Here is a 26935-nt window from a genome sequence, read left to right on the forward strand (position 1 = left end):
CCTTCCTTCTTAACCTTGCAAGGGGTCATGACCCATGACTCACTACTTGCTTTGTATGCATAGAGCTGGATTGTGTAAACTGTCAATAATCCATCATTTGACTATAACCGTTTGTCTGAAAACCATATATAACTGTGTCTCGGCCTCTAAGGGGCTGAACAGTCCTCAGAGCTTTCTGAAAGACTGTCTCCCAGGTTATAATCCTCAGGTTGGCTGAAAGAAAATTTTCCATTTCTTCCTTAGATCAACTATTGATTAATTTTTTCACAACAATTTTTTTGCATAGGCGTTTTTAAAAAGCAGTTTTAATTATACAGCATATTAAAATTTACATTCTACTTTTTTCACTTGTGATGTTGTAAGGGAAGAAAAACAATCTTCCACCCTCTACCTTTCTAGGTTCTATAACTGAGACCTTCCCCTTAATCAAAGATTAACAAGAGAATATTCTACCCCAAAATGTGCCACTTTGGCAGGTGGATTATTTTGAGCTGAAGGCAATCAAGACGGAACCAACTCAGAAAAAGCTTTTTACCATCCCCTAAACTGACTAAAAGAATTTAGAAATGGGGTCTGTGCCAGAAAGAGAGCTACTACCAGAGACAACTTTTTCATCTGAGTCACTTATCTGCATGGCAGGGCTCTTCTCATCTTCCTGTGAGTTGTCTTCTACCCCTCTGAAGTCCCAGACCCACATTTCTTTCATTAGCTCAGGATGGTATATAGGCTTTAATTGTCTGACTGCCTTTGAGTCTCATATTCTTATGGGTCTCCTGTATGTATAAAATTGAATTTGTTTTTCTCCTGTTACTCTGTCTTCCATCAATCTAATTATTATACCAGCCAACGAACCTAGATGGTAAAAAAGGGAAATTTTTTCTCCCCTATAATAGATACTTATCTTTTAAGGGCTGAGTCTCCACTTTAATGCTTCTGTTACCTTATTCTGAGTTGACTTTCGGGAAGTTAACCACTTTTTATGTACTGTCTTTTTCCCTAAACATCATGTACCATATGTGAATCTCCAACTACAGGCCAAGCACTTGTTTCATATAATCCCCACATTGCAAGCCCTATAAGGGTTTTAGAGATAAGAAACTAGAAGCTCATGGAACCCAAGTCTTTGGTGAGGGTTACTCTGCTAGTAGGGCCTCAACCCCAGCCCTGACGGTCTCCAAAGCTATGTCCTTTCCTCCACCTACAGTTGGGAAGAGGGGGGACCACCCCTCTCAATCTTTGAGCCCCATCTTCCTCTGCAGTAGATAATGGGTGGTGGAGAGGGCACTGCTTTTGTTCTAGCTTTGGTTGCATACTGAAGTGTGGAACTTCAGGCAAGTTTCCTAGTTTGTCTTGGTTTCAGTTTCAACATCTGTAAACTGGACATACATACCCCAGATGAGCTGGTCCCACAGGAGTCATATGAGGACCCATGGGACAAAATTTACACGAAAGTAACTGGTCCCTAGCAAGGGATTGTAGGTCGGGGATGTGTGGGGAGAGAGGGGAGTCTTAGAAGACTCACTTGTTGTTGGGAGGTTTAGGCGGGTGCAAAATGCTAGTGGAATCTCAATGACACATTTTCTCCAGTGGAGTCAGGCAAACACCCAGAGAGGTTGTCATCTCAGTTTAGGGAATACCGTAAATTAGTATTTTTTTCCACTTAGAATAATGGGGGACTCACACTCTTGCCTAAAGACCCACCTGGCTTTGGGCTGAAGGAGAAAGAGCAGCGCAGCTCAGAGAACAAAGTATCAAAATTTTGACTAAAGACAGAATCAGTATTACTAATTTTTCCTTTTCCTTCAGTCTCCAATCTGACTTGGCATGGCACTTCTTTATTTAAAATTTTGATATTTTGTCCATCACAGTGATGGGGCAGAGAACAGACCACCCCAAGTTGTGCCACTCTGGCATGCAGATTATTTTGAGCTGAAAATTACCAAGGTTAGTCATCAGTTAGATCCATTAAACTTGTAACCTGCCTTCACTGATTGAGCTTGTTTTAATAGTTTTTACAAAAACTTTCATGTTCTCCAAGAGTCATGTAGCCTAAATGATAAGATGTTTGCCTTAATTGTTTTTCAGGAATTTGGAGTTAGCTATGTTCAGTTGGAGCTCGAGCCAGTTAAGACCTCGGGCCCTCCAACTGGGCATGCATGAGTGTCCTCTTGGTGACCTTTTAACAGCAGAGGGTCTAAAACTCCACCCTCAGGACATGCATGCAGGCGTTTTCTGAATATGCATCCTATGAAGAAGCCTGTAGTTTAGTTGCAGTGTGCAGAATGATGATTACCTCACCTTTTTTTTTTTTATTTGAACATCTTTATTGGAGTATAATTGCTTTACAATGGTGTGTTAGTTTCTGCTTTATAACAAAGTGAATCAGTTATACATATACATATGTTCCCATATCTCTTCCCTCTTGTGTTTCCCTCCCTCCCACCCTCCCTCTCCCACCCCTCTAGGTGGTCACAAAGCACAGAGCTGACCTCCCTGTGCTATGCGGTTGCTTCCCACTAGCTATCTATTTTACGTTTGGTAGTGTATATAAGTCCATGCCACTCCCTCACTTTGTCACATCTTACCATTCCCCCTCCCCATATCCTCAAGTCCATGCTCTAGTAGGTCTGTGTCTTTTTTTCTTATTTCCATTCACCTTTTCCCACATTCCCCATGCTTCAGACCACCCTGCTTTCTTACCCCATAAATAATCTGAGCCCCTCACCTTTGGGGAGGTGGATTTGAGATTTGTTCTCCTGTCTCTCCACTTGGCTGTCTCAAGAATAAACCTTTTCTCTGCTGCAAATCTTGGTGTCTCAGGAAGAACCTAGAACTTACCCCTTACTGCCTAAAAGACTTTAAGATAGGAGGCCTGTCCAGGAAGATGCTATCACCATAGATAACTATATAAAGTATTAGGAGTGGCAGACAGTGGTAGAACCTAGCAAAGCCCATTTGGTCAAAGTCCTGTGTCCCATTATCTTTTGATGGCCCAGTAAACATTTGTTTACCAAACATTAACTCTTTTTATCTTCCTGTGAGTTACCTTACTTCCCCTTGAAACTTCAGACCCCTACCTTCTTCTCTTTAGTCCAGAATATATACACACCTCACCTTGTCTTGCTGTCTTTGAAATTCTTCATACTTATATGGATTCCTACTGTGCATGTAATAAATTTGATTTTCTCCTGTTAATCTGCCTTATGTCATTTTAATTGCTAGCCAAAAGAACTAAGAGGGGAAAGAAGGGAAACACTCCTTCACCCGTAATGGATTTTTTGCATTAATTTTGATTTTTCTAAATATTGCACAAAAATATTATTTACCTTGATGGTTGAGTGTTTTGGTGCTCCCTTAAATTTTGTGCCATGATGAATGCCACACTGGCTTCACCCTAGGCCATGAAGATGTGGTACAGTGTCACAGCTGAGGTGGCATCAGTGTGCGTCACACATATACTTAGTTGGTAGCTTCTCTTTCTGGCTCCAATGTAGATCACTCTCCCCTCCAAGTGCTGCTATAGCTACACTCCACCCCACCCCACCCCACCCCAAAATTTGTGAGAATTAGAAAAAAAAATCTTCCTCAAGACATGCTTATTTTATTAAAAAAGTAATTGTAGTAATAAATACAGACATTTACAATATTTATATGTGAATCACACTCTATTTGATGTGGTGTCTCAGAAAGGACACATCTGTGAAGGGGAGCAGAATTTGTCACTTCAAAAATATGTCTCTTTGGCATAAGGATTATTTTATGCTGATTACTTTTAAGAAACAACAGACATAGGAAGAGCTCTGAAAATGAGTAGAAGTTACCCTTTTGTAAGAGACATTTACATTTACAAGAGAAATCTCCATTTGCAAGGGTGTCTCCTTCTCTGTACCAGGAGGAGGGGGGTGATTAAATCTCTAAAAACTCATCAACGGAGAAGGCAGTGATTTAAAACTGCAAAACAACCATGTGGTACCGTGCTTTGCCTGATAACCTCCCATAACTGCCCCCACCTCCGTCTTCTTTTGTCTGGAGATGTTGATGGAAGAGGCCATTTCAGGAAGGTTTATTCAGTTTTCCTGGGTATCTCACATGTATATAGGAGGAATACTTGTTATTAAACGTGTTTGTTTTTCTTCTGTTAATCTTTTTATTATGGGGTCTCAACCAAGAACCCAGAAGGGCAGAGAAAAATTATTTTTTCTCATCTACATCTGCACGGCTCCACGTGGAGGCCAGCTGGGCCCTCCTCCAGGTTCCTCAGAGCTGGGGGACTGCCTCCTACTCACATTTGTTTCCCCTCAAATCAGCCTCAGACTGTTCTCTTGGTCCCCTCCCTTTTAGTTTTTTTCTTGAAGGCTTATTATCTCTTACATTGGCCATTTTATATCTGAAGGTTTTTTTTTTCTAGATATTTCCTCTTTCTTTCTCTCTCTCTCTCCATCCCTCTCCCTCCCTCCTTCCCTCCCCCCCCCCTCATTCTCTCTCTCTCTCTCTCATGGTTTAAAACAACAATTTTTAAATTTCTCACTATTCTCTGGATTGCCTAGCTGGTTCTTCTGCTTCACGTGGTATTGGCTGAGGTGCCAAGAATGATGGAATATACAAAATGGCTTCCCTCTCATGGCTGGCAGTTGGTGCTGGCTGCTGGCTGGAAGCTCAGCTTGGCTGTCAGCCAGTGGCCTTGCTCTTCTCCCATGTGGGCCTTTCCACACAGAGCAGATATCTTCTCCCTTCACAAACTTTAACACACATTTCTCCACCTTATTTCTAATAATTCATATATTTGGACCCACAAAATGGCAGCTACCCCAGTGGTCCAGCCCACATCACGAATCTAAGCCTAAGTCAGCCTGCACTTATGGGAAACACCTGTCCAGGAACCTAACATCCACTAATCACAATCCTCCAACTCAGCTTTCCCTAGCTCACCTTGCCCTAGAAACTAGAACTTATAGGGAAATCCCCACCTCTTAGCCAATCATGCCCTGTTTCTAAGTTGCCTCTTCTAAAACTCTATAAAACTCACTCTTGCCCAAAATCCCTCAGGAAGAGTGCTGCACTGTTTGTGAGGCACTGTACTCCAGAAGTTGTTTTCCCTTGAATAAAGGAAACACTTCACACCCCTAGACCTGAGACCTCAGATCCCTTTCCAACATTTCCATTCAAGATGTGTGTCCAGGAAGACATCCAAAGCAACCCTCTCCCTCCACATGTTTCTCATTTCACTAAAAAGGTGAGCTCTATGGGGGCAGGAATCATGTCTGTCTTATTTGCTAGACTCACCTAACAGAGGTTCCTAATAAATATTCATTGAATGAATTAAACAACTTTAAATGTTTGCAAGTCTTCTATAAATAGATTCAAAGTATGTCTTCAGGCGCAGTTCTTCTACTGAGATGGGTTCCTGCATAGGCCTAAGGCCTGGGTTTCTCCCTTGCAGCACAAAAGTGTAAATGAAGCTGGGGCAGTGGTCAATCACACTTCTGAGCTTCCACTCAGCCAAACTGAGTCTTCTACTTGGCTTCTCTGTCCTTGTGCGCTTTGACTCCCAAGTCCTGTGGATCCACACCCGACCCCCCTGGGTGTTGGGAATCAGTGGTCAGGTCTGCTGCCACTGCCCACGGAAGTAGTTCATGAAGGGTCAGTTTCAGGAGAACAGAGAGCACATCTGACGAAAATCACAGTAAGCTCAGCACAGTGTCAGGCACGTCGTTGATGAGTCAGTAAATAAATCCATTTCTGACTGCTGTCTTCTGCTTCTGCGGGGAACATCAGCTGCCTGCTCTGAAGTTCTTGCCCTCTTGGCAACCAAACCCTTGGTATATTCCTCATCTCCAAACCCTGGAATGGGAGCTGTCATTCAAATGTGTGAAACTGCATTTACATTTCAACAGAGATGCTTCTAAGCCCTTGCTTTGAGTTGGCTGATAAATTCCCAATCACATTTCCAGGAGGGATTCTGGATTTGAAGAGATTTCTCAGCAGTGGGTAGGATTAAGAACTCTCTCTTTTTTTTTTTTTGGCCTCACCACACTGCTTGTGGGATTTTAGTTCCCCAACCAAGGATTGAACCCCGGCCCTCAGCAGTGAAAGCACAGAGCCCTAACCACTGGACCACCAGGAAATTCCCGGATTAGGAACTCTTAAGTCTGAAGGAGCCTAAGGGATACTTTATTCTGGAAGGAAGTCAGTGTCCTTCATTCTTCCTTGATGTTTTTGGTCAAGTCAGTGAATTCTTTTGACCATTTTCTTTGGAACACATGGCTGCTTAGATGACATTCTCATGGGTAAATTGCCTTGGTGTGTCTGGCAACGTGGGCAGTGAGTGGGATTTCTCCACCTGCTGGGCAGACATAAGGATGCAGAACACTGGAGAGGAGCAGAACTATGGACCCCCCCCAGGAGACCCCACCATCCCAGACACTCTTCATTGCCAAGGGTACCCAACCCAAACCTCTCGCTATGCTTGCTCCCATTGTTTAATCATTTCGACTTTAGAAAAACTACTCCTCAAGCCTAACCCACATTTATCTTGTTGAATGCTTAATGAACTCAACTTTCCTTCTAATAATCTATCCAAACCAACCTTTCCTATTACTAGGCAAAGTGTTTTACCCATCCTCATTTTTCTGATGTGGTTGGGAGAGGAGACAGGAAGGTATCCCTGCTTCTGCCAAGCGTGATCTGTGAAGGAATAAGCTTTAAAAGCTTACTACGTTAGTAGCTTGACTGGGGAGAAGTTGCAAATCACATGTAACATAGCTAGACCATGGAAAAGAAGAGGAACACTCTCCTGCCTCCAGTTTGCTAGTGGCTCAGAAACAAGCCGGAGTTGTCTCCCCAGCCATCCCTTTCTCCCAGGCACAGCCTAAGCCATGGAACTTTTCCCATGCCCTCAGTCAGGATCCTGCTGATTTTCCCTATTGATCCCGCCTGGAACCTCTCTCCTACTCTATTTGTTCCACATTACCCCCATTTTCACTCTTAAAACACAATTCTCTTCTATTCCCCACATACTTGTGTAACCTTAAGCAAAGGGAATGGGTATCCTGGTGTGCCTTTTAGTAACAGGGAAAATGAGATCCCTGGGGCCCAAGAAATTCTAGCTAAACTTGAAAAAGGAAGAAGGATGGGACAGCTAAGATAAAACTCAGCTCTAAAGCTTCTTACCTTTGGGGGTATTTTCACAGTGGAATAAAGTGTATTTACTGCATTTTCCTCTGGTATAGTGCTCTGTTAAAAAACAAAAAACAAACAAAAGAAATCATCACCAACCCCCTGGGTCACATAGACAAGGCCAAAGAGACAACCAGAATCCAGAGAAGGGAAAACAGAGGTGGGAGGAGAGGGTGAGAGAGAAGAGAGGGTTCTGGAGCCAGAATGGGGGAGTGGGAAGTGCTCTTGTCAGTGACTGCTATTGTAATTATTAATGACATTTTTCAAGAAGCAATTGTGGGCTTCCTTGGTAGTGCAGTGGTTAAGAATCTGCCTGCCAATGCAGGAGACGTGGGTTTGAGCCCTGGTCCGGGAAGATTCCACATGCCACAGAGCAACTAAGCCCGTGCACCACGACTACTGAGCCTGTGCTCTAGAGCCGCAAGCCGCAACTACTGAAACCCACGTGCCTAGAACCCGTGCTCCTCAACAAGTGAAGTCACTACAACGAGAAGACCGCGAACCACAACGAAGAGTAGCCCCCGCTCACCACAACTAGAGAAAGCCCACGCACAGCAACGAGGACCCAATGCAGCCAAAAATAAATAAATTTTAAAAAAGAAGAAATTGCATTATTTTAAAACTGTATCTTGTTTAAATTACTTAATAAATATATAAGATATATTAAGTCCTATGAGCTATGAGCCTCCTAAGGTGATTAAAGGATAATTTGAAATCATATTGTCAATGTTGGAAATAAACTTTTCCATCAGTCAAAAGAGCTTATGGAGCAAATCAGAAATGATGACTAAAGGGACAAAACAAAACAAAACAACGACAGCAATAACAAAAGCTCCTTCCAGGCTGGAGAAAAATATCCTGGGTCAGTGAAATTTATTTCACTGGACAGTCACTGGACAGTCTTGTGGTCTCCAGGGAATGTGTCTTGAGCAGGGGAAGAGGGAGGATGGTGATAAAGTGATCAATTTTGACAGAAGCCGGGCTGAGTGAAGCACAAAGAGGTCGCCCCTGTGAGGAAGGAAGGAGCTCTCAGGACACCAACAACTTCGAAGAGGAAACATAATATCTCCTCTTGGAAAAGTTGTGGATAAGTGTAAGAAGATGCATCCTGATCAGGAGACACTGAAGGCTGGAGTAAAACTAAGATTTTTTTTTTTAAGTTAATTAATTAATTAATTAATTTTTGGCTGTGTTGGGTCTTCGTTTCTGTGCGAGGGCTTTCTCTAGTTGCGGCAAGCGGGGGCCACTCTTCATCGCGGTGCGGTGCGCGGGCCTCTCACTATCGCGGCCTCTCTTGTTGCGGAGCATAGGCCCCAGACGCGCAGGCTCAGTAGTTGTGGCTCACGGGCCTAGTTTCTCCGCGGCATGTGGGATCTTCCCAGACCAGGGCTCGAACCCGTGTCCCCTGCATTGGCAGGCAGATTCTCAACCACTGCGCCACCAGGGAAGCCCAAAACTAAGATTTTTGAAGCTCCAAAGTGCTTTTATTTCTTCATTAAGTGGGCCAATGTGGAAAGGACACTATGACCTCTAAGGAGCAAGCCTAGCCTTGGCTGCAATGATTTTTGCCAGTGGACATTTTGAAGCTGTCTACGTAGTTCCTGTCTCCAAATTGTCTCTTGTTATTTGTATTTCTTTAAACCTTAGTCTTAAGATTTTCTTTTCAAAGAGTTTTCTTTGAATTAACCTTGTGTTCATTCACTGCAGCTTGGCGACCCACACTTGGGAAGCCTTGAGTGAGGGCCCAGAGCCACCATGGACCCTCTGAGCCCCCTCCTGATGGTTCCTTGAGTTGCCTCAGAGGAAATGGCATCTCTAAAGCCAGTTTTCTGACACCATAACTCAAACATCATGTCAAAGTCACATTTCTCTACCCGCCATCCTATGCAAAAGGAATTGGGTCTGTTGAGTGGCCATTTTGAACAGTGGAGGGGAAGGAGTGATCCCGTAGATCACAGTGTGAACGTTACTGGCTAGGTCAGAACCAGATGCTCCAGGGGCCACCAGTTCCTGCACAAGAGAGAATCCATAAATACTTGGGGGAGACACAGGTACATTGGGTTTAAAGGGTTATACATTTTCATTTCCCATGTTGCCCAAATCCATGAAAAAATCTCAAGTAAAACAAGGAGGGCCTCAGAGAGGAGAATCAGGCCCCAGGAAAGATGGGAAAGAACTCACATTAAAGTAAGAGATTATGTCATACTCCGAGGTCTCTTCAAAAGCGGGGGAGTAGTTAAGAGTTTCTGGATGAAGGTTCAGTCCCTTCTTCTCTTCAATGAACTCTGAAACCAAGATGGGAGAGAATCAGAGCTGGCTCCTCCTTCCACTGGCCACCCTCATTGGCCCACCATCTGGATGACCCACTTAGGGTGGCCAACCATCTTGATTTCCCTGTAACTCAAGGGTTTTCCAGGACATGAGACTTTCAGTGCTAAACCCAGGAACCCCAAGATGAACTGGTCACCCTCATCACTTCACTTCCCAATTTCTGGACAAAGGCAACCAAAAGAGGAAGCAGAGGAGATCAGAAATGCTTTTACAGTGTTTCCAGGAGGGAGAGAATATCTCAAAGTCTGCAGTTCATACCCAACCAGCGCTTAGGTCCCTCCCCAATACCCTGAGTGGACAGTATCAGTGGGAACCCGAGAAGACAAATCAGCAGGGTTTAGGGACACAGAGCATGGGGTACAGCCTGGAGAAAGACAGAGAAAGGCTTCTCCAGGAGTAATGTATCTAGACTGAGGTGGGGAGTAGAGAGAAGTCTCTGGAGTTGATCCAATGGAGAGAACAGGGATGGATTGGGGGCTCTGACAGGGATGGGCTGAACGGACGGTGCTGGTTTGTGGACCTCAGAGTTGGAGGCCATGGCCTCCCAGTCAGGGGAGCAGAGTCAGCAGTGTGTGACCTGTGTCAGCAGGAGGGATACACTAGTAAGTCCCTCTGGGGGGAAGGAGAAGGGCAGGCACTGGAGAAGGAACTAGGAGAACCCTGGCCTTAGGAGAGAAGTTAAGGGCTCAGGTATTCTCTCCACTCCAGAACTAAGGAGTACAGATGGATGGTGCTGTCCTTTAGGGCAGAGATGATGGCTTCTTCATTTCTGCATCCTTAGTGCCTAGCACCAAGCTTGGCACACAATCCAACATACTGTTGAATGAATGAGGGAGAAAATGCATGATTGAGGGTGAAGACAAAAATAGTTTATGCTGTACCTTTTCTTCTTTCTCTTCGTATGATCAAAATAATTAGCACCAGTGCAATGAAACAGAGCAGGATGAGTGACAACAGGAGTTTCAGGATCACAGAGGTAGCCAGGCCACCAGCAGCACCTTTAAAGAGAGAATGGATGGAGGCACAGGGCAAGGAGAAGAGTCAGCTAGGGAAAATGACCCAACTTTTGGAGCAATTGTAACCTTCCTCCCAGTCTGATGACTTCCCCAGGGCTTCCAGTTTTCAGAAAGGGCTTGTTCCCATGGGGGACCAGGAGCTGAAGAAGATATAGGTCCTAAGACCAGTGGCTCCTGGAGAGAGAAGAGAGACAGTCACCTTCACAGAGGTTCCAGGCAAAGATGGGGTTTGAGGAATTGCTGCTGATGGGGTTTCTGGCCATGCAGATGAAGGTCATGTCCCTTTTCTCCTGCCTCCAGGATATGGGGAGGATGGAGCCACTATGAGACTCATTGGTCGCCTGTCCCAGGGACTTCCAGCTGTAAGTTACATCCTCTCCTCCCTGTTCCATGGAACATGTCAGATTGGTTACACATGTGCCATTCTTATTGTTCTGCAGACCTATGATGACTTTGGGCTTTGACAGGTGCTCTGTAAAAGAGAAACAGACAACCAAGTGTGGAAACTATGCCCATAGCCCTCCTTTTTTCTGCATTATTCTTGTAAACCTTGGACCTGAATCTCCCTGGTGTGCTACAGAGTGGAGAGGAAACAGTAGTTCAGAGCAGAATTCTCATTCTTATCTGGGGAAGAGAACTATCTAGGTCAGATTGCCCACAGCCATAAAACAACAATAGTAGTAGAAATATTTACAGTGCAACAAGAATGAGCTGCCATTTACTAAGCACAGACATATGGCAAGCACTGTGTTAAAAGCATTTTAGATGTTCATTAGTTTTATCTTTTTTGGAGGCTCCCTATTCCCCTGTCCTCAGGCTTCCTTGAAGAGACTCACTTTACTCTCTAGGAGAGAACAAAGGTATTGGAGCAACACTTCTGGTTCCCCTCTCTACCTTGTGCTCATTCTTTCAGAGGATGAGCAATTGTTTCATTGCTGAGATGGTGAGTCTGACATCCCTCAACTACATTTCTCTATTTACATATTTGAGCTGTTATGATTGTTGTGTAAATGTGGTTTGCTCTCCCCCCACCCCCCCCACCCCACTAGTTTGCCTGCAGAATGCATGTCTTCCATTCTTTTCAACTATGTCTATATGGAGGACACATCTGGATTAAGGTGCATGGTCTACCTCCTACAAGCAAACCTGCAGGCCCATCTCCTGGTGTCCCTGATATTGCAGCTCAGTGAGAGAGGCAGCTATTCTTGTAGCTGGTTGAGTAATTGTTTCATAAGTTCATTTTCCCTGAATAGGCACCAAAGTCTAGACTTGGGAGAAAGTATTTTTATTATCCAGCTTTACCAGAAAAAACAAAGTTGATATTTTTATCTTCCTTTCTAATTCTTGTGTCTATTTCTCATTTGGTTAGAATATTCAGGGGAAGAGGTGTGATTGATAGTTATACCTGATAATCTTTCTAAGATAGGTATCACTTTACTCCCCATTACAGATATGGAAATGAAGTTTCAAAGAGATCAAGTAACTTGTCTAAGGCCATGTAACTAGTAAGTAGAGAAGCCAACATTTGACCTGCGTGATTGTCACTTCTCATAACGCCTATCTGCTCCACCACAGTCCTTCTTACAGAATCTCTAAGAGGGGACTTCAAGGGTTGACTATATCTACTTCATCCACGCACGAGTTCCCTCTTCCACTTTATTGCCAAGGGTTTATCCAGCCTTTGTTTGAACAGCTCCAATATCAGGGAGTTCACCATTTTAAGAAGGCAGTCATCCACCTTTGGAACTGATTCTGCTCACCATAGACCCGCAGCTCATACTCCTGGGTGAGGGGATCCTGGAGGGTTGAGCTGTATATCTCCACACGGTAGACACCTGAGTCATTCTTCTTCAGTTTGCTGAGCCTCAGGGAGTAGCCTTCATGTGGGAAATTCACCCTTTCCTTGTTACGATGTTGGGTCACTATGATAACGGCTTTTTTGTCTGCCAACTTTGGCTGTATGGTGACGAGAGTGGTTGTGTTGAAGACCCAGATAATGCTGTCAATTGGATCTACTGAGAGATTCAGTGGGAAAGTCACAGACCCACCAAGGGCACCAACTAGCTTCTTCAGTACTCCAGAGGCTGCTGGCCCTGCAGAAACAGAGAACCATAAAATAAACCTGAGTTCCTGCCCTTGCCACCAATTACTCACTCCCTTTAGGTCCCGGAAAGGTCCCAAGAAACCCTCTCAGTCTAACCCAACCAGTCCTGGGAAACCCTTTGGAACCTCACTCACACAAAGGCACTGAGGTCAGAACTCTCTGCCTGAAAGGGGTGACTACAGGCGAACCCACCCCATTCCCAGAGATCTCTGGCTGAAAAGACCAAGCTCTGAGGTAGACCATGACGTCGGCTGCATCCTTGACAAGTTCCTGTGGGGTGACAAGTGGGAAGGTTACTGTCCAAGCTCCATTTAGGACTCCCAGATTGCTCCTGGGAGAGCTGATTGTGTTGCAGATGAAGAAGGTAGCAGTCTATCTGACCTGGGGCAGAAGTTCTCAAGCACAAACCAGGGCACCAGGAGGCAAGCTCTAAGTTTTTAAAGATAGTGGTAGCTTAGAAGTTTGAGGATGATTTATCTTTCTATTTTATGGTAGATGGGAGTGAATTCAAGATCATCCCCAAATGAGGTTCTCATTCACTTGAATTCCAATATCCTTCCTTGAGTGGAAAGGAAAAGGGTGAGTGACTGGGAGCTCTGGAATATGCCCAGGCTACCTTGTGATGTTTACCCTGAACTATCAGGAATTGTAGTAGGGCTTTACTGCTCCCTGCCTCCCAAATTTCTGTTTCACTGCAATCTTAATTCACCTCAGAAAGCATGACTTGCAAACAACCATCACTGATTTTGTGGCTCCAGGTGAAAAACAGTTAAGAATGTCTGCTGGAAAAGCTTCCAGAAGTGGTCAACTGAGCAGCAACCTAATAAATAGCTCATGGGCCAAACCTGGCCTGCCCCCTGTTTTTGAAAATAAAGTTTTATTGGAACACAGCCATGTTCTTTCCATTGCACATTGTCTATGGCTGCTTTTCAACTACAAAGGCTGAGTTGGATAGTTGTGACAGAGATCATACTGCCTGCAAAGCTTAAAATTTTAGTATTTGGCCCTTTACAGCAAAAGTTTGTTAACTGGATTTGATTTAAAAAAAACAAACCTGAGATTCAAAAAAACCTAAGTAGCTTTTCCAAGGGCACAAAGCTAGCAGCTGATAATTTCAGGATTTAACCCAGTGTCACTGCAGCCCTGGAGCCTGGACTCTTTCCTCTATGGCTCAATTTGAGGGTCCCTTGGCATTTGTGCCAGCTCCAGCCCTTTCCATTAGTCCCCTTCTTCAGTTCCCTCAAGGGCTCAGGTGTCAAATCTGAAGCCCTGGGGTCTCATGGAATCCCGATTTACCATTCAAGTCCTTTGGTGACCTTCCTTCAAGTACAAGCTGCTCTACCAGTGCCCCCAGATTAAGGGAATCTGGTGTTACCAAATGTTGACCTAGCCCCTTGATAACAGGTCTTGGATCTTGACCAAATTTTTTGCTAAATTTATCTCTAAAAGTACTGGTTTCTCTTCCTGAGTAAATTCCTTTTAGGAGCTGATTCCTGTTTTCAAACATTTGTCCCCTATAATTTATATATATGCATATATACTTTGGATCACTCAAGCCTTTATCAAGTCATCCTGTTAAGTAAGCTGAGTTTCCAAAAAGCTGCCCTCCCTGCTTTTCTAATACTAAGGGAGGATGGTTTCTCATTACTCTCTCTTTGATCATCTCATGGGGTGTCAAAACATTTCCAGTAAATGTTATAGACAAGACCAGTTTTATTTGAATTTTTGATTTATCAATTAATGTATTCATTCTTTTACTTCAACCATGAGATGGAAGGGGTGAATATTTTGCAGTCAAATAAAGATTGGATATCACTTGCCCACAAGTAGGTGCAATTCTTGGATTAGGGCATCTTTGAGTATTTTAATTTGCATGTGAGGTTTGGGGGACATGTATATGTCAAGGAGGTGACAAAATTGTAAGGATGTGGCTTTAGTGTTTTAGCATGTGTGCGTGCACTTAAGCCATGAATAATTAATTGTTCTTTTCACATCTTTGTAAACATGGTGCTATCTTCCTAGGGTACATTTTAAGAAATGTTAATTGTGTGGAGATATAAGAAAATATCTCCAAATGCATTGTTCCTTGTTAGAGTGAAATTGGAGGACAATACAGTGCAAATTGCCAACATGAACCTAGATGGAGGATATTGTTCTATCTTTATTGTATCTTCAGGGTGAGGAGAAGAGTCATAAAAGAAGAAAGTAGTTCCATGCCATTCCCTAAATGTGAGCTCAGACATTAGGGGGCTGGGTTGGTTAAGTCCTAAGCAGTTTTGTTTCCTCTTCCCAGTTGACTGTGAAAGGGGATCCAGAAACAAGACACTTCTCTTCTCAGCTTCTAAGACTGAACTGAAGCTCCCCTTTCTCTGATGGCTTCTCCACCTGTGGTGTGTGACCCTATAGGGTTTTACCATGTCTAGGTAAGTCATGCTCTGCTCATTCAGTCATTCCTTCCTTTAACAAGAATTTGTTTAGTTCCATACTTGTGCCTGGCACTCTGTAGGAGCTGAGGGTATAACTGGGGAGCAAGATAGTCATGATCCTTGCACTCATGGAGTTGGGAGAGAGTCATTAAATAAGTAACAACATATGCTGTGAAAGGGGAAATGACAGTACTTAGGGAACACATGATGGGGGTGGGGGATGTAACATGACCTGTGTGATCAGAAGGCCCTAGAGAATGAGTAGCTACTAGCACCTATCTACAAGGCCAGGGAGGATTGGGCCCCATGAGACTCATCTACCCTCCCACCTGGATTAATGTGGTGAATGTTGTAACTTGCCTCCTCTGTATACATTTCACTCCTTCCTCATTTTTTAGCAACCATATGGTTTGGTAACTCAACTCAAGTGGTAGCCTTCCTCTGCATAGTAATTAGTTCAGGGGTATCACATGTCCCAGGTTGATTGTATCTGAGAGAAGCCCAGGGCTTTTGTTCCTAGGCCAGCAAAAGTTGATGCTGTGGGAAGATATGAAGCCTTGGACTGCCACCCACTTACTACCACCAGACAAGCAGTCAGGGCTCCTCCTTCAGCTTATCCTCAGTTTATGTCCTAACTCACGCTTTTATTGGTGTTTTATCCTTTTCTGTGTCCATCTAAACCTTATTTAAGACCCATAAATCCTAGTTCAAAGCCCTTCCCTGAGGAAGTCTTCAACTCTTTCTCACACCTACCCTCTGAAATTCCACCATGAATGTCACTTCATTTTCCACTTTATATTCCCCATGAGGAGCTATTCCCCTGGGTGGTGACTGGACATACCATTTTGCTGTGAGTTAGCGGATCATTGATCTACAGGCATTAGGTTCCAGATCACCTGGTGATGGGGTCTGGAGTCTCATCCAGGGACGGGTGGAGATGGCCTCTTCTCCCAAGCAACATGCAGCAGTGTAAAAAAGTTAGAGGTCTGGCCTAACTGGGGGTCAGGAGACCTGGGTTCCATTCTGGTTCCTCTGTAATAATAACTCCAGCAATGAATACTTGGTTTAATGGGTATTCTCGTTCTTGATCCTCAAGTCAACTCCATGTGATAAACGTTAAGCTGCACTTTATAGATGAAGACATTGGGGCTCCAAGATGCTGAGTGACTTTCCCAAGGCCCCAAACTGGAAAGTGGCAGATGTGACATGAGAAGCTAGTGCGTTCCCCCATCTCCTCTAGAGGCCTGCATTCTTTCCGCTGCTACCTCCCACTACCACTTTGAATTTCAGTGTTCTCACCTCTCATAGGAGAAAAAGAATAACCTTTATTCACCAGGATTTAGGGAAGGATGAAGGGTGAATACAGATGTGAAAACATTTTGAGAAGTACAGAGCAGTCTGAGACACGGTGGGAGGCAAGAGGGAACGACAGGCAGTAGTGCTATAAGGGACAGGCTTTGAGAAAGCTTCCCACTTTTTGGTCTCATTTCTGCAAGAATAGCTAAAAGTGAGATTTCCCAAAACTTCTTTGGATGGCTTCTCAGTAAGGTAAGCTTCTTAGAAGGTGGTCTGGACCCTAACGCCTATACATCAGTCACTGGCTAATTCACAGCAAAAGATAAGTCCAATCACCACGCAGGGAGATAATTCCTATGGCAAGCATCCCCACCAACCTACTTTTGGAGGTTGAGGGAGCTGGGACAGGAGACCCTTTGCTTTCTGCCCTGGCCAAGTCTCAGGTATTTTTGGCACCAGGAGATTCAGCCCTAAGATGCTCTTCATAACAAGAACGGACAACAGCTCTTCCCTTTTGCCACCTGCCTTTCCTTTTGGCTGTCACCTCCTCCCCTTAACCTGTTCCCCCAAGGCTCATGTGTTGAGTGGAGGGAGGGAGCCAAATTAGGAGGAAGGGACACCATCAGTACAGCCAGAATCAAGGGATGGTGACGTAGGAGGAAGACCTCGGCATAGCGGAGTGTGCAAAGCCCACCTCCTGCTTGCCAGCCCAGTCCCCGAGCACCTCTTCCAGTACTGGGTGCCTCTATCAGAATGCACCAGCGTGTCATGCCACCCTCACCATGGAAACCAAGGACCAGAGCATCTCAAAGCTAGGAGGAATTTTAGGGACTACTTAGTCCAATCCTATTTTATAGATGAAGAGCCTGGTGCTCTGAAGGTTATAGTGATGTGTGCCAAGTGAGTGGAAGGTCAGGATTAGTAACAAGGGCTCCTAAGGCAAGGTTTCCCAAGCTGTGCCCCTGCTACCTTTGAGGTCTGTGGCAGTGCCTCAGTGTATTTCTTGGGAGCTTAGATGGAGGTCAAGGGGGTAAGGGATGGAGTGGAGGCTATGGAACTCCCCCCTCCATCAGGGAGGCTTCAATTCTATGCATCAGAGTTGTTTGTTTCTGTGTAAGTTTTCTTTTTATAAAAGGAAACCACTGCTTAAAAAAGAAAAAAACGACTTTGGAAATTACTGCTCTTTACCCAAATTCCCCTTAATTAATGTACTTGGAAAGGGCATTCACAATCAGTACCATGTAAGATGTACATAGAACAGAGGCTGGCAAGCCTCCCAATTCACCAACTACCTTTTCCAACACTCCAGTTCTAACCTGCAACATTCATATTCAAGTTTCCTACTGTTCTGCCCCTCACTCATCTCCGAAACGCTCCTCTTGTTTGTCTTTTCTGGTCTTTTTCAACACCTCCCCAATACCTCCTCACCCACTTTTTCTGATTTCCTTTTATAAACTGTCTCCTCAACCCTACTGTATCCTATAATCATCATAAAATTGTGCCCATTTTCCAGATGAGAATACTGAGGCGGCAAGAGTTCTTCCTTGGTCCCTCTGAATTTGGCCAGGGTGATTTTTGTTTGGTGCTTTCACATCCTGGAAATGGAGTTTCCTACACTTCTTGGGCATTTCCAGTGCCTACCTTGGCCTCATGTACCTGGAGAGGGAAGGAATCTCTGGGGAAGATTCATCTCAAATACACATTTGTTGAACACTTTTTCTGAGGGTACAATATTAGGCCGTTAGCCTGGTGTGATGAAATGAGCACTAGCTTCGGAAACTCAGTCTCTGTTCTACCTCTTAATAGCTGTGTAATCTTGCCTAAGACACTTGACCTCTCAGAGCCTATTTTGGGGATAATAATATCTATCTTATAGACTTGTGAGGAGATTGTATGAAAAATGCCTTGGACGTAACAGGAGCTTAATAAATGGTGATTATTATTATATTGTTTTGCATTTGATATCTTATTTAAAACATCACAATAATTTGCAAGTTAAGTTTCATTTTCTGTTACATACTTGTAAAGACCGAGGTTCAAAGGCTAAGAAACTTATCCACAATAATATAGCTACTAAGTCAAACCCAGGAGTTCTTCTCCAGGGCCAGCACTGCTTTCACAGTCCTGCCCACTGGAGGCTCTACGACAATCTCAGATTGTTCTTTCAGTCACGGAAGGTATATCACAGCCTCCTGGAGCAGGGTGCACACTTGCAACTTGCACCTTGCTGCCCCAGGTCATGTTTCAGGTGGGCACCTGGGTTTTGAAAAGTCCTGCCATGTCCTCCCCCATTTCACCATCCCCAAGTTCCACTTCTGATCACCATTTCCGTTCAGGGAGTGGTTTTTAAAGTAAGGGTCAGTTCCAGGACCAGGTGCTTCCTAAAATTGCAAACTTTTAACGAACTCACGGAGGGTGAGAGTCTGTTGATGCTGAACAGTTCAAGAGGCCAGGTTGCAGGGAGGAAAGGATTGGGAGCCCTGACTTACTATGAGGGCTTGGGCAGGTCTCTTCTGGCAGGCCTGGGGCACACATAAATGAACCAGCCACACCAGATCCTCAGAGGGAGACCTCATGGTGGTTCTCCATGAGTTTGATGACCAGAGAGATATTCCTAACTTATGGGGTTCCTGGTCCTTTCTGAGAGCCCTGAAGATAGTAACATCTTGAAAGACTAGAATACCTGTGACAGGCATAGAAAAGTCCTCAGCCCTTCATGGCATTAAATATAAAGTGCCTACCTATGAGTTGGTTTTCTAAGTAGAGACTGATTGGGTTACTTGGGTTAAGAGAGAAAATTCAAAGGTTCTCTGCCATCAGTATGATTGTTAAATGCATAATAATTTAAAATATTTTTCTAAATAATACATATTTATATTTACATAAATATAAAACATAGAAGTATATGTATAAATGTTATAAATATATTTAAATTAAACTATTTTAAATATATATTTCTAAGTAAATAAATATACACCTGTACCATCTCATTTTGTTTTAAAAATTACCCTCAAAATGAGGGAGGGCTGAGGTCCGAGGAAGATGACATTCTTCATCTATTTCATGGCAGAATCCAGATTAGGACACAGGTTTTTCTGATACCCAACACCACTTCTTTCAGCCCTTCCTTCCCTGGGACAGTCAGAAGGACAGTCAACTCCCAAAGTCATTCCTTCTCCTCTCCCTCCAGTCTCTTCCTGCCCTCTGTGAGCCAGAGACCACAGGATATAAAAAGCAATATTAGATGAGGGAGCAGAGCCTCCTAAGTTAAGCCAGAGGCCCAGAGTGGAGCCAGGAGTCTGGAGCTACATGCAGGGTGAGGTAGGCAGTCAGTAAAACAGGAGGATCTTGCTGGACTCACCTGTGAGCTGGCAGAGGAGAAAGATGAAGGCGAAGCGTGCTGGGGAAGCAAGCATATTGCTCTTTGGATGTCAGTCACTAAAATGAACCCACTTCCCTCTTGTAGTCACCCTCTTATATCTCTTCCCCTGCTGGGATTTTAAGTAGGTGGGGTCATGAGATTGAGAATGAGTCATCTCAATTTTCTCCATATGGCCAGCTTTTTCTGTTATACCATGTGACCTTTCAGAGGTTCAGAATAGAGAACATGGAAGGAAATAGAAGGTTATACGGAGAACAAAAAGGTGGCACTGGGGATAATAATAATATCTATTGAGCTTTGTTAAGTACCAGGAGTACCTGCATTTTTTAATTTATTCTTCATAGCAGCCCTGTGAGTGAAATACTACCATAATGCCTAGTTTACAGATGAGAAAATGAAGGCTTAGAGTATAGTACAGCAAAATTAAGAAGTTCTTTTAATCAAAAGAAACCATTATAATAGTAAAAAGGCAAGCCATGTAGTGGGAGAACATATACATAATACATTTAATCCACAAGAGCCTTATATCCATAATATATGGTTGTCCAATTGTTCCAGCACCATTTGTTGAAAAGACTGTCCTTTCTATATTGAATTGCTTTTTATTTTAAAATTAATTTTTATTGGAGTATAGTTGCTTTACAATGTTGTGTTAGTTCCTACTGTACAGCAAAATGAATCAGCTATACATATACATATATTCCCTCTTTTTTGGATTTCCTTCCCATTTAGGTTACCACAGTGCATTAAGTAGAGTTCCCTGTGCTATACAGTATGTTTTCATTAGTTGTCTATTTTGAATTGCTTTTATACCTCTGTCAAAATGCAGTTGATCATACTTGTGTGGGTATATTCTGGGCTACCTATTCTGTTCCATTGATTTATATAATGTAGTTATTGATATATTATGGCTTAAGTCTGCCATTTTATTGTTTGTTTTCTTCTTGTTTCTTCTGTTTTTTTATTCCTCCGTTTTACTTTCCTGGGCATTCTGTAGGTTACTTGAATATTTTTTAAATAATTCCATTTTGATTTATCTATAGTGTATCTTGAGTGTATCTCTTTGAATAGATTTTTAAATGGCTGCTCAAGGCATTACATTAAACATACGTAACTTATAGTTCACTGATGTTGGCTTTTTACCAGTTCAACTAGCATGTAGAAACATTACCCTTGCAAGATTCCTTTACCATCACTCCTTAATAACTTATCTTAACTATATCCTCTCCACGTATTGAGAACCATATCAGGTAATGTTATAATTTTTGCTTCAATTGTCAAATATAACTTAGAAAACTCAAGAGGAGAAGGATAGGGAATTCCCTGGTGGTCCAGTGGTTAGGACTCAGTACTTTCACTTCCAGGGCCTGGGTTCAATCCCTGGTGGGGGAACTAAAATCCTGCAAGCCGCCTGGTGCAGCCAATAAAAAGAAAGAAATGAGGAGAAGGATAGTCCATGATATTTAACCCATATTTTTACTCTTTCCATTGCTCTTTCTTTATTCCTGATGTTCCAAGTTTCCTTCTTTTTTCTTTCTGTTTCAAGATATTCCTTTAGCCATTCTTTTAGGGTAGGTCTGCTGGTGACAAATACTTTTAGTTTTCCTTCACAATGAGGATGTCTTGATTTCACCTTCATTTCCTAGGTATAGAATTCTATTTTTTTTCACAAATAAGATCTTTTATTTATCACCATTAGAAGTCTGATTTTTAAACAGATTCTTGGACTGGTGGCTCATATCCATCAGTTCATTCAACTTTAGCACCTGCTGCATTCCCAGTAGCTTTTCCAGAACTACTACCTTCACTATGTAGCTCCATGAGTTTTCCCAATTCAAACTCGGGTTTCTTCAGCATTTTTACTTTTCTAACAAAGACATCATGGAGTGGATAAATAGATTGGAAGGCCTTTTCTGTCTTTCCCAATGCTGCCTGGAATGAATTTATTTACCCTCTTTCAAGTCAATTGTCTGCACCTCTTGGGTCATGATTTTCATCATCTTCTTGCGGATCTGGAGGAGGACCTTCTGGTATTGGGCATAAGAGGTCTTCCGAATCTGATTGTTGTGTTTTTTAGTAAAACCCATACAGAATAGACGAAGCAAATAACCATAGGTAGTCTTGACATCAATGTGAGCTTCAATCATGGTCTGCCATTTTTTGACCATGGAGCACATTTTGTCTTGGGTAAGATCCATGCCATGGAAATTAGTCAGGCAGTTTTTGTCCTGAACATCCTCAGTAATTAGCATGAATTTTCTAAATGCAACTTCATCATTCTGCAGATCAGCAAAGCTCACTTCAAAAATATGACCCTTGAGGCCATCAGATGCGATTTTCCTTCCTTGAGTTCTCATGACTAGTGTTTTCCTAATATTTCTTATATTGAACATAGCTGGTGCTTTCACATCATACCAATCTTTCTTAGAAAATGGGTCAACAACTTTCTTCTTGGCTCCCTTTTTACCACCCTTTGTAAGGCGCTTGTTCTTGCTGACCCTGGGTATAGAATTCTAGATTGACAGTTCTTTTCTTTCAGCACTTGAAAAATGTTATGCTACTCCTCTTGCCTGCATTGGTTTCTGATGAGAAATCAGCAGTCATTTAAATTGTTTTCTCCTGTAGTTAATATGTTGTTTCTCTCTGTTATGAAGATATTTTTTCTTTTTTGTTAGTTTTCAGCTGGATGATTATTATGTGTCTTGGTATGTATTTCTTTGAGTTTCTTTGGGGTTCATTCAGTTTCTTGAATCTGTAGATTTATGTTTTTGCCAAGTTTGGAGAAATTTCAATACTTTTTGAATACTTTTTCTCTTTTTAGCCCAGCATTCTTATTTTTTCTCCTCTCATTCTGAGACTTTGATAACAAGAATGTTAGATTTTCTATTATTGCCCCCATAGAGCTCTGAGTCTCTGTTAATTTTTTTCAGTCTATTTTCTTTCTGTTGTTCAGATTGGGCATTTTCTATTTTCTATCTTCAAGTACACTGATTCTTTCCTTTATAATCTCCGTTTTGCTATTAAGCCCATCAAGTGACTTTTAAATTTCATTTACTGCATTATTCACTTCTAAAACTTCCCTTTGTTCCTTCTTCATATATTCTGTTCTCTTGTTGAGACTTTCTAGTGGTTTTGTCTTTTTTCATTTCCAGGGTTTTATAATTACTTGTTGAAGCATTTTTATGATGGCTGCTTTAAAATCCTTGCCAGATAATTCCAACATCTGTTATCTTGGTTTTGATTCCTATTGATTGCCTTTTCTTCATTCAAGTTGATATTTTCCTGGTTTTTGGTATGATGAGTGATTTTTGACACTGGGGTGGTGGGGTAGGTGATGTTATTACCACTGGGTGGTTGTGAAAATCCAAATTCTCCCTTGTCCTTGCTCAATAACACCCCAAGCAAGAGAGGGAAGTACTGCCTCATTACTTCAGGGTGGGAATGGAAGTTCAGTCTTCCAACTCAGCCTCTTCTGATGTCACCCCAGTTGGGAAGAGGAGGGATTCCTCCTTACTGCCAAGAGAGATGGAGGTCTAGGCCTTCCTCTTGGCCTTGCTGATGGTGTGGGGTCCCACATTTTTCCAATGGCATTTGGCCAGAATAAGGTGATTATTGCCTAAAGGCTTCTGTCTTGCTAGGCCATCTCTTTTCTCATCCTTTGCCAAGAGAGAGAAGAGTTCTCTTGGGATTGGCATTTCTGGGTTACAGACTTGTTTAACACACAGCCCAAGATATATACATGACAAAAAGGAAACCCAGGGAACTAACCACGATGTCATTCCTTGGATCTTGAGGTCCCTAACCAGCACTTCTTCTCTCCACCTTTTAGAGTCTTCTTGTGTTTCTGTTTTATATATAATGTCCAGGGTTTTTATCTGTTCTTGGAAAAGTAGAGAGAAGTGTGCCCACTTCATCTTCTCTGTAATGAGTAGTCTGATCATGTGTTTTTATAGCCTTTCTAATATATCTATCTATCTTTCTCTCATTGAAATAATGGTGGAATCTTTAAAAATGACTCCTTGTTAATTGGTAAGATCTCAGAAGATTTAATAAAAACTTGGTAAAATTCAGCACTCACTCATAATTGCAAAAATTTGTAGAAAACTACAGCAAACATCATATTTAGGTAGTGAGCCTTTAGAAGCAATACTATCAAAGTCAGGAATAAGGCAAGAATTTCTCCAGTTACTGCTACTATTTATTAATTAACTGGTGTCTTGGCCAAAGCAATGAGACAAGAAAAATAAAAATGTATGTGGATTAGAAAAGGAGACACAAATTATCATATTTTTAGATCACATTACTGCTGATGTAGAAAATCCAAAGGAATATGAAGGCAAATTATGAGAACAAATAAAGGAGTGAACAGGACTCCAGCAAACAACCATATCGTATACGAGATATTTTTCTAACTTGACTCACAGGTTAACACTTGTTTACTAATCTTGACATAGTTCAAGATTACCTCCTAGTAAGTCCTCAGTAAACATTAGCTATTATTTTAATTATAATTCATTTAAAATAGCTTCTAATCAGTTATAAAGAGCCAGGCCTTGGGCTGTAAGCATAAACAGATGAAGTCCCAGTCTTTTTTTTTTTTAAGTCTTTATTGAATTTTTTACAATATTGCTTATGTTTTTATGTTTTGGTTTTTTGGCCGGGAGGCATATGGAATCTTAGCTCCCTGACCAGGGATCGAACCCACACCCCCTGCATTGGAAGGCAAAGTCTTAACCACTGGACCGCCAGGGAAGTCCCCTAGTCCCAGTCTTTACGTGAGGAATGCTGGTGAGCCATATGCCTGCTGTGCATCTCCACTTGCCCTCTGCCCTCTGCACTGATGTTCCAGCTCCCTCCCCACTGCAGAAAAGCTACCTGACCCCTTCAGGTAGGCCACAGCACTCCTAACTGATACCTCATCTCTGATTCCCTGACTCTTTGCTGCTATCTGCTGGCACAGATATGTGTGCCATGTGCCAGGCTTAGGTAAGAGGGATGGGAGAGGTAGGTGGGAGACTGAGGGTGTGTGTAAGTTGACAAACATGGAGATGTCTGCTATGTCTAGTCTCTGTTTTCACAGAGCTCATGCCACCAATTGTAAATTCTGACATTATAATCATATACAGTAGTCCCTTGGTATCCATGGGAGATTGAGTCTAGGACTGCCCACTCCATACCAAAATACCCTGGATGCTCAAGTCCTTTACAATCACCCTCTGTATCTGTGGGTTCTAGAAACATGGATATGGAAGGCTGACTGTAATGTAAATCTTTTTCAAAAAAGGAGGGGGGGATTTGGTAGAAAGCTCAACATATTTCAGTTACTTAGCAGCTGTGCAAATTAGTATAAACAGATTTACAAATCACTTTGGGAGCCATTTTGTGGAAATTTAGGGTGATTTTTATATAAAATACTATATTTTGATGTAAAGAAGGTAGACTGTGTTAGTACATTAAGATGAAAATCACATCAAATTGATACTAAGACTAGAAAGCACACTGGAAGAACTTGCTACCATGTGCCCCTGGCAAGCTGTGACCAGCTCTGATCTCATGTAAGTAGTCAGTATTGACTCCACAGCCAAATTGGACAAATGAATGCAGTTACAGTTAGTAAAAACTCACAAAAAGAACACACAGGTATTGTGATTAGCAAGTGTATAGAAAAATTCAGTGTTAGAAGAGACAGGAGTAGAATGAGCAAGATGGTGGTGTAGGATTTTTTAGTGCCTGTCCTCTCCTAGAAACATCAATTTGAACAACTCCAGTGGCTCCAGGCAGCTTCTGTGACAACAGGCTCCTGGTGGACTCCAGTGAACCCAGCCTCCTGGACCACCCCAGAGCAAGGCAGCTCCCTTAGCTCATGACTACTGTGGCCCCAGCTCCCAAACAGCTCCCATGAATCTAAACTCCTATGAACCCAGACTCCAGCTGGGCCTGTGCTACCACACCCCAAGCTGCCAGCCTGCCCCAGTGCCAGGCTGGCCCCTGCAGACCTAGACTTTAGATAATCTCTTACAGACCCAGGCTCCTGGTCTGCCCCAGTGCCAGATGACTTCTCTCAGACCCAACCTTCAGGCCAGCAGCTGTGGCCTCAGGCTCCAGGATCACCCTAGGTCCAGGCCAATCCCCATATCCCCAGCCTCCAGGCTGGCTCCCACAAAACCAGGTTCCTGGCCCAAACCAGCACCTGGCTGGTCCCTTTAGACCCAGATGTCAGGCTCATCTCACTGGTACCTGGAGCCTTGGTTGACCCCTGTGGTCCTAGAAGACAGGTCTTCCCATTTGGACACAGATCCCAGGCTCCCCACCACAGACTTATGCATCAGACCCACCCAAGTGAACCCAGGCTCCAGGCCCAACCCATGGACCTAGGCACAAATGAACCCAAGCACCAGGCCTGCCAGTCTGCTGACCCAGGCACCATACTTGCCAGTCCAAGGACTCAAGAAGCAAGCCCACTCAGGATCTCTGGATCTCTGGATGGGCTGACTGGTAAAGGGTTTTGCCTGCTGAAGCTAGTCTTTAAAGACTGGAAGAGGTGCCTACTTCCTCAAATGTGCAGACACCAATTCAAGGCCACAAGGATCATGAATAATCAAGGAAACATGACACCATCAAAGGAAACTAATAAAGCTCCAATGGCTGACCCTAAATAAATGGAGATTTATAAAGTATTTGACAAAGAATTCAGAATAATCTTCTTAAATTCAGTGAACTCTAAGAAAACACATATAGACAACTAAATAAAATTAGGAAAACAGTGCAGGAACAAAATGAAAAGTTCAACAAAGAAATAGAAACCATTAAAAAAAAAAAAAAACAAAAAAAAACACCCCAAAACAGAAATCCTATGTTGCAGAATACAGTAACTAAACTGAAAGAGTCCATAGAGAGCTTCAACAACAGACTCAACCAAATAGAAGAATTAGTGAACTAGAAGACAGGTCCTTTGAATCATTCTCTCAGAGAATAAAAAACAATGAAAAAGAGCGAAGAAAGCCTATGTGAATTATGGGCTAACATTAAAATAAAAAATCTACACATGATTGGAGACCCAGAAGGAGAAGAGGAGGAAAAAGGGGCAGAAAGCTTACTTAAAGAAATAATGGCTGAGCAAGATCCTTTTTGACCCACCTCCTAGAGAAATGGAAATAAAAACAAAAATAAACAAATGGGACCTAATGAAACTTAAAAGCTTTTG

General features: G+C 42.8%; 1 protein-coding gene, 1 long non-coding RNA gene and 1 pseudogene across 6 annotated transcripts in view; 1 reads left to right on the forward strand and 2 right to left on the reverse strand.

The window, feature by feature from the left end:
* The window catches only part of LOC309636047, a 197408-nt gene that overhangs the window by 102315 nt on the left and 68158 nt on the right, over positions 1-26935 (forward strand). The window lies entirely within an intron of this gene.
* On the reverse strand, positions 647-19779 carry SLAMF7 (SLAM family member 7). Of its 4 annotated transcripts, none has more exons than XM_082406473.1 (7): positions 19711-19779; positions 12284-12616; positions 10723-10995; positions 10389-10505; positions 9358-9461; positions 7171-7233; positions 647-6340 (listed from the first exon to the last, which is right to left on the reverse strand). In XM_082406473.1, exons 1-7 carry the CDS (start codon positions 19763-19765, stop codon positions 6269-6271), a joined length of 1017 nt encoding a protein of 338 aa, XP_082262599.1. In that variant the 5' UTR covers positions 19766-19779; the 3' UTR covers positions 647-6268. The 4 variants fall into 4 exon arrangements, with proteins under 4 accessions (XP_082262599.1, XP_082262598.1, XP_082262597.1 ...); XM_082406472.1 differs by having other exon boundaries at positions 647-6343; XM_082406471.1 differs by lacking the exon at positions 647-6340 and having other exon boundaries at positions 6361-7233.
* Positions 21427-22250, reverse strand: LOC309635728 (small ribosomal subunit protein eS1 pseudogene; annotated as a pseudogene). The gene has a single exon. The product of its transcript is annotated as a small ribosomal subunit protein eS1 pseudogene (transcript).

This window comes from Balaenoptera borealis, assembly GCF_965194805.1.
Source record: "Balaenoptera borealis genome assembly, chromosome: 1".
In the NCBI taxonomy this organism is placed as follows: domain Eukaryota; kingdom Metazoa; phylum Chordata; class Mammalia; order Artiodactyla; family Balaenopteridae; genus Balaenoptera; species Balaenoptera borealis.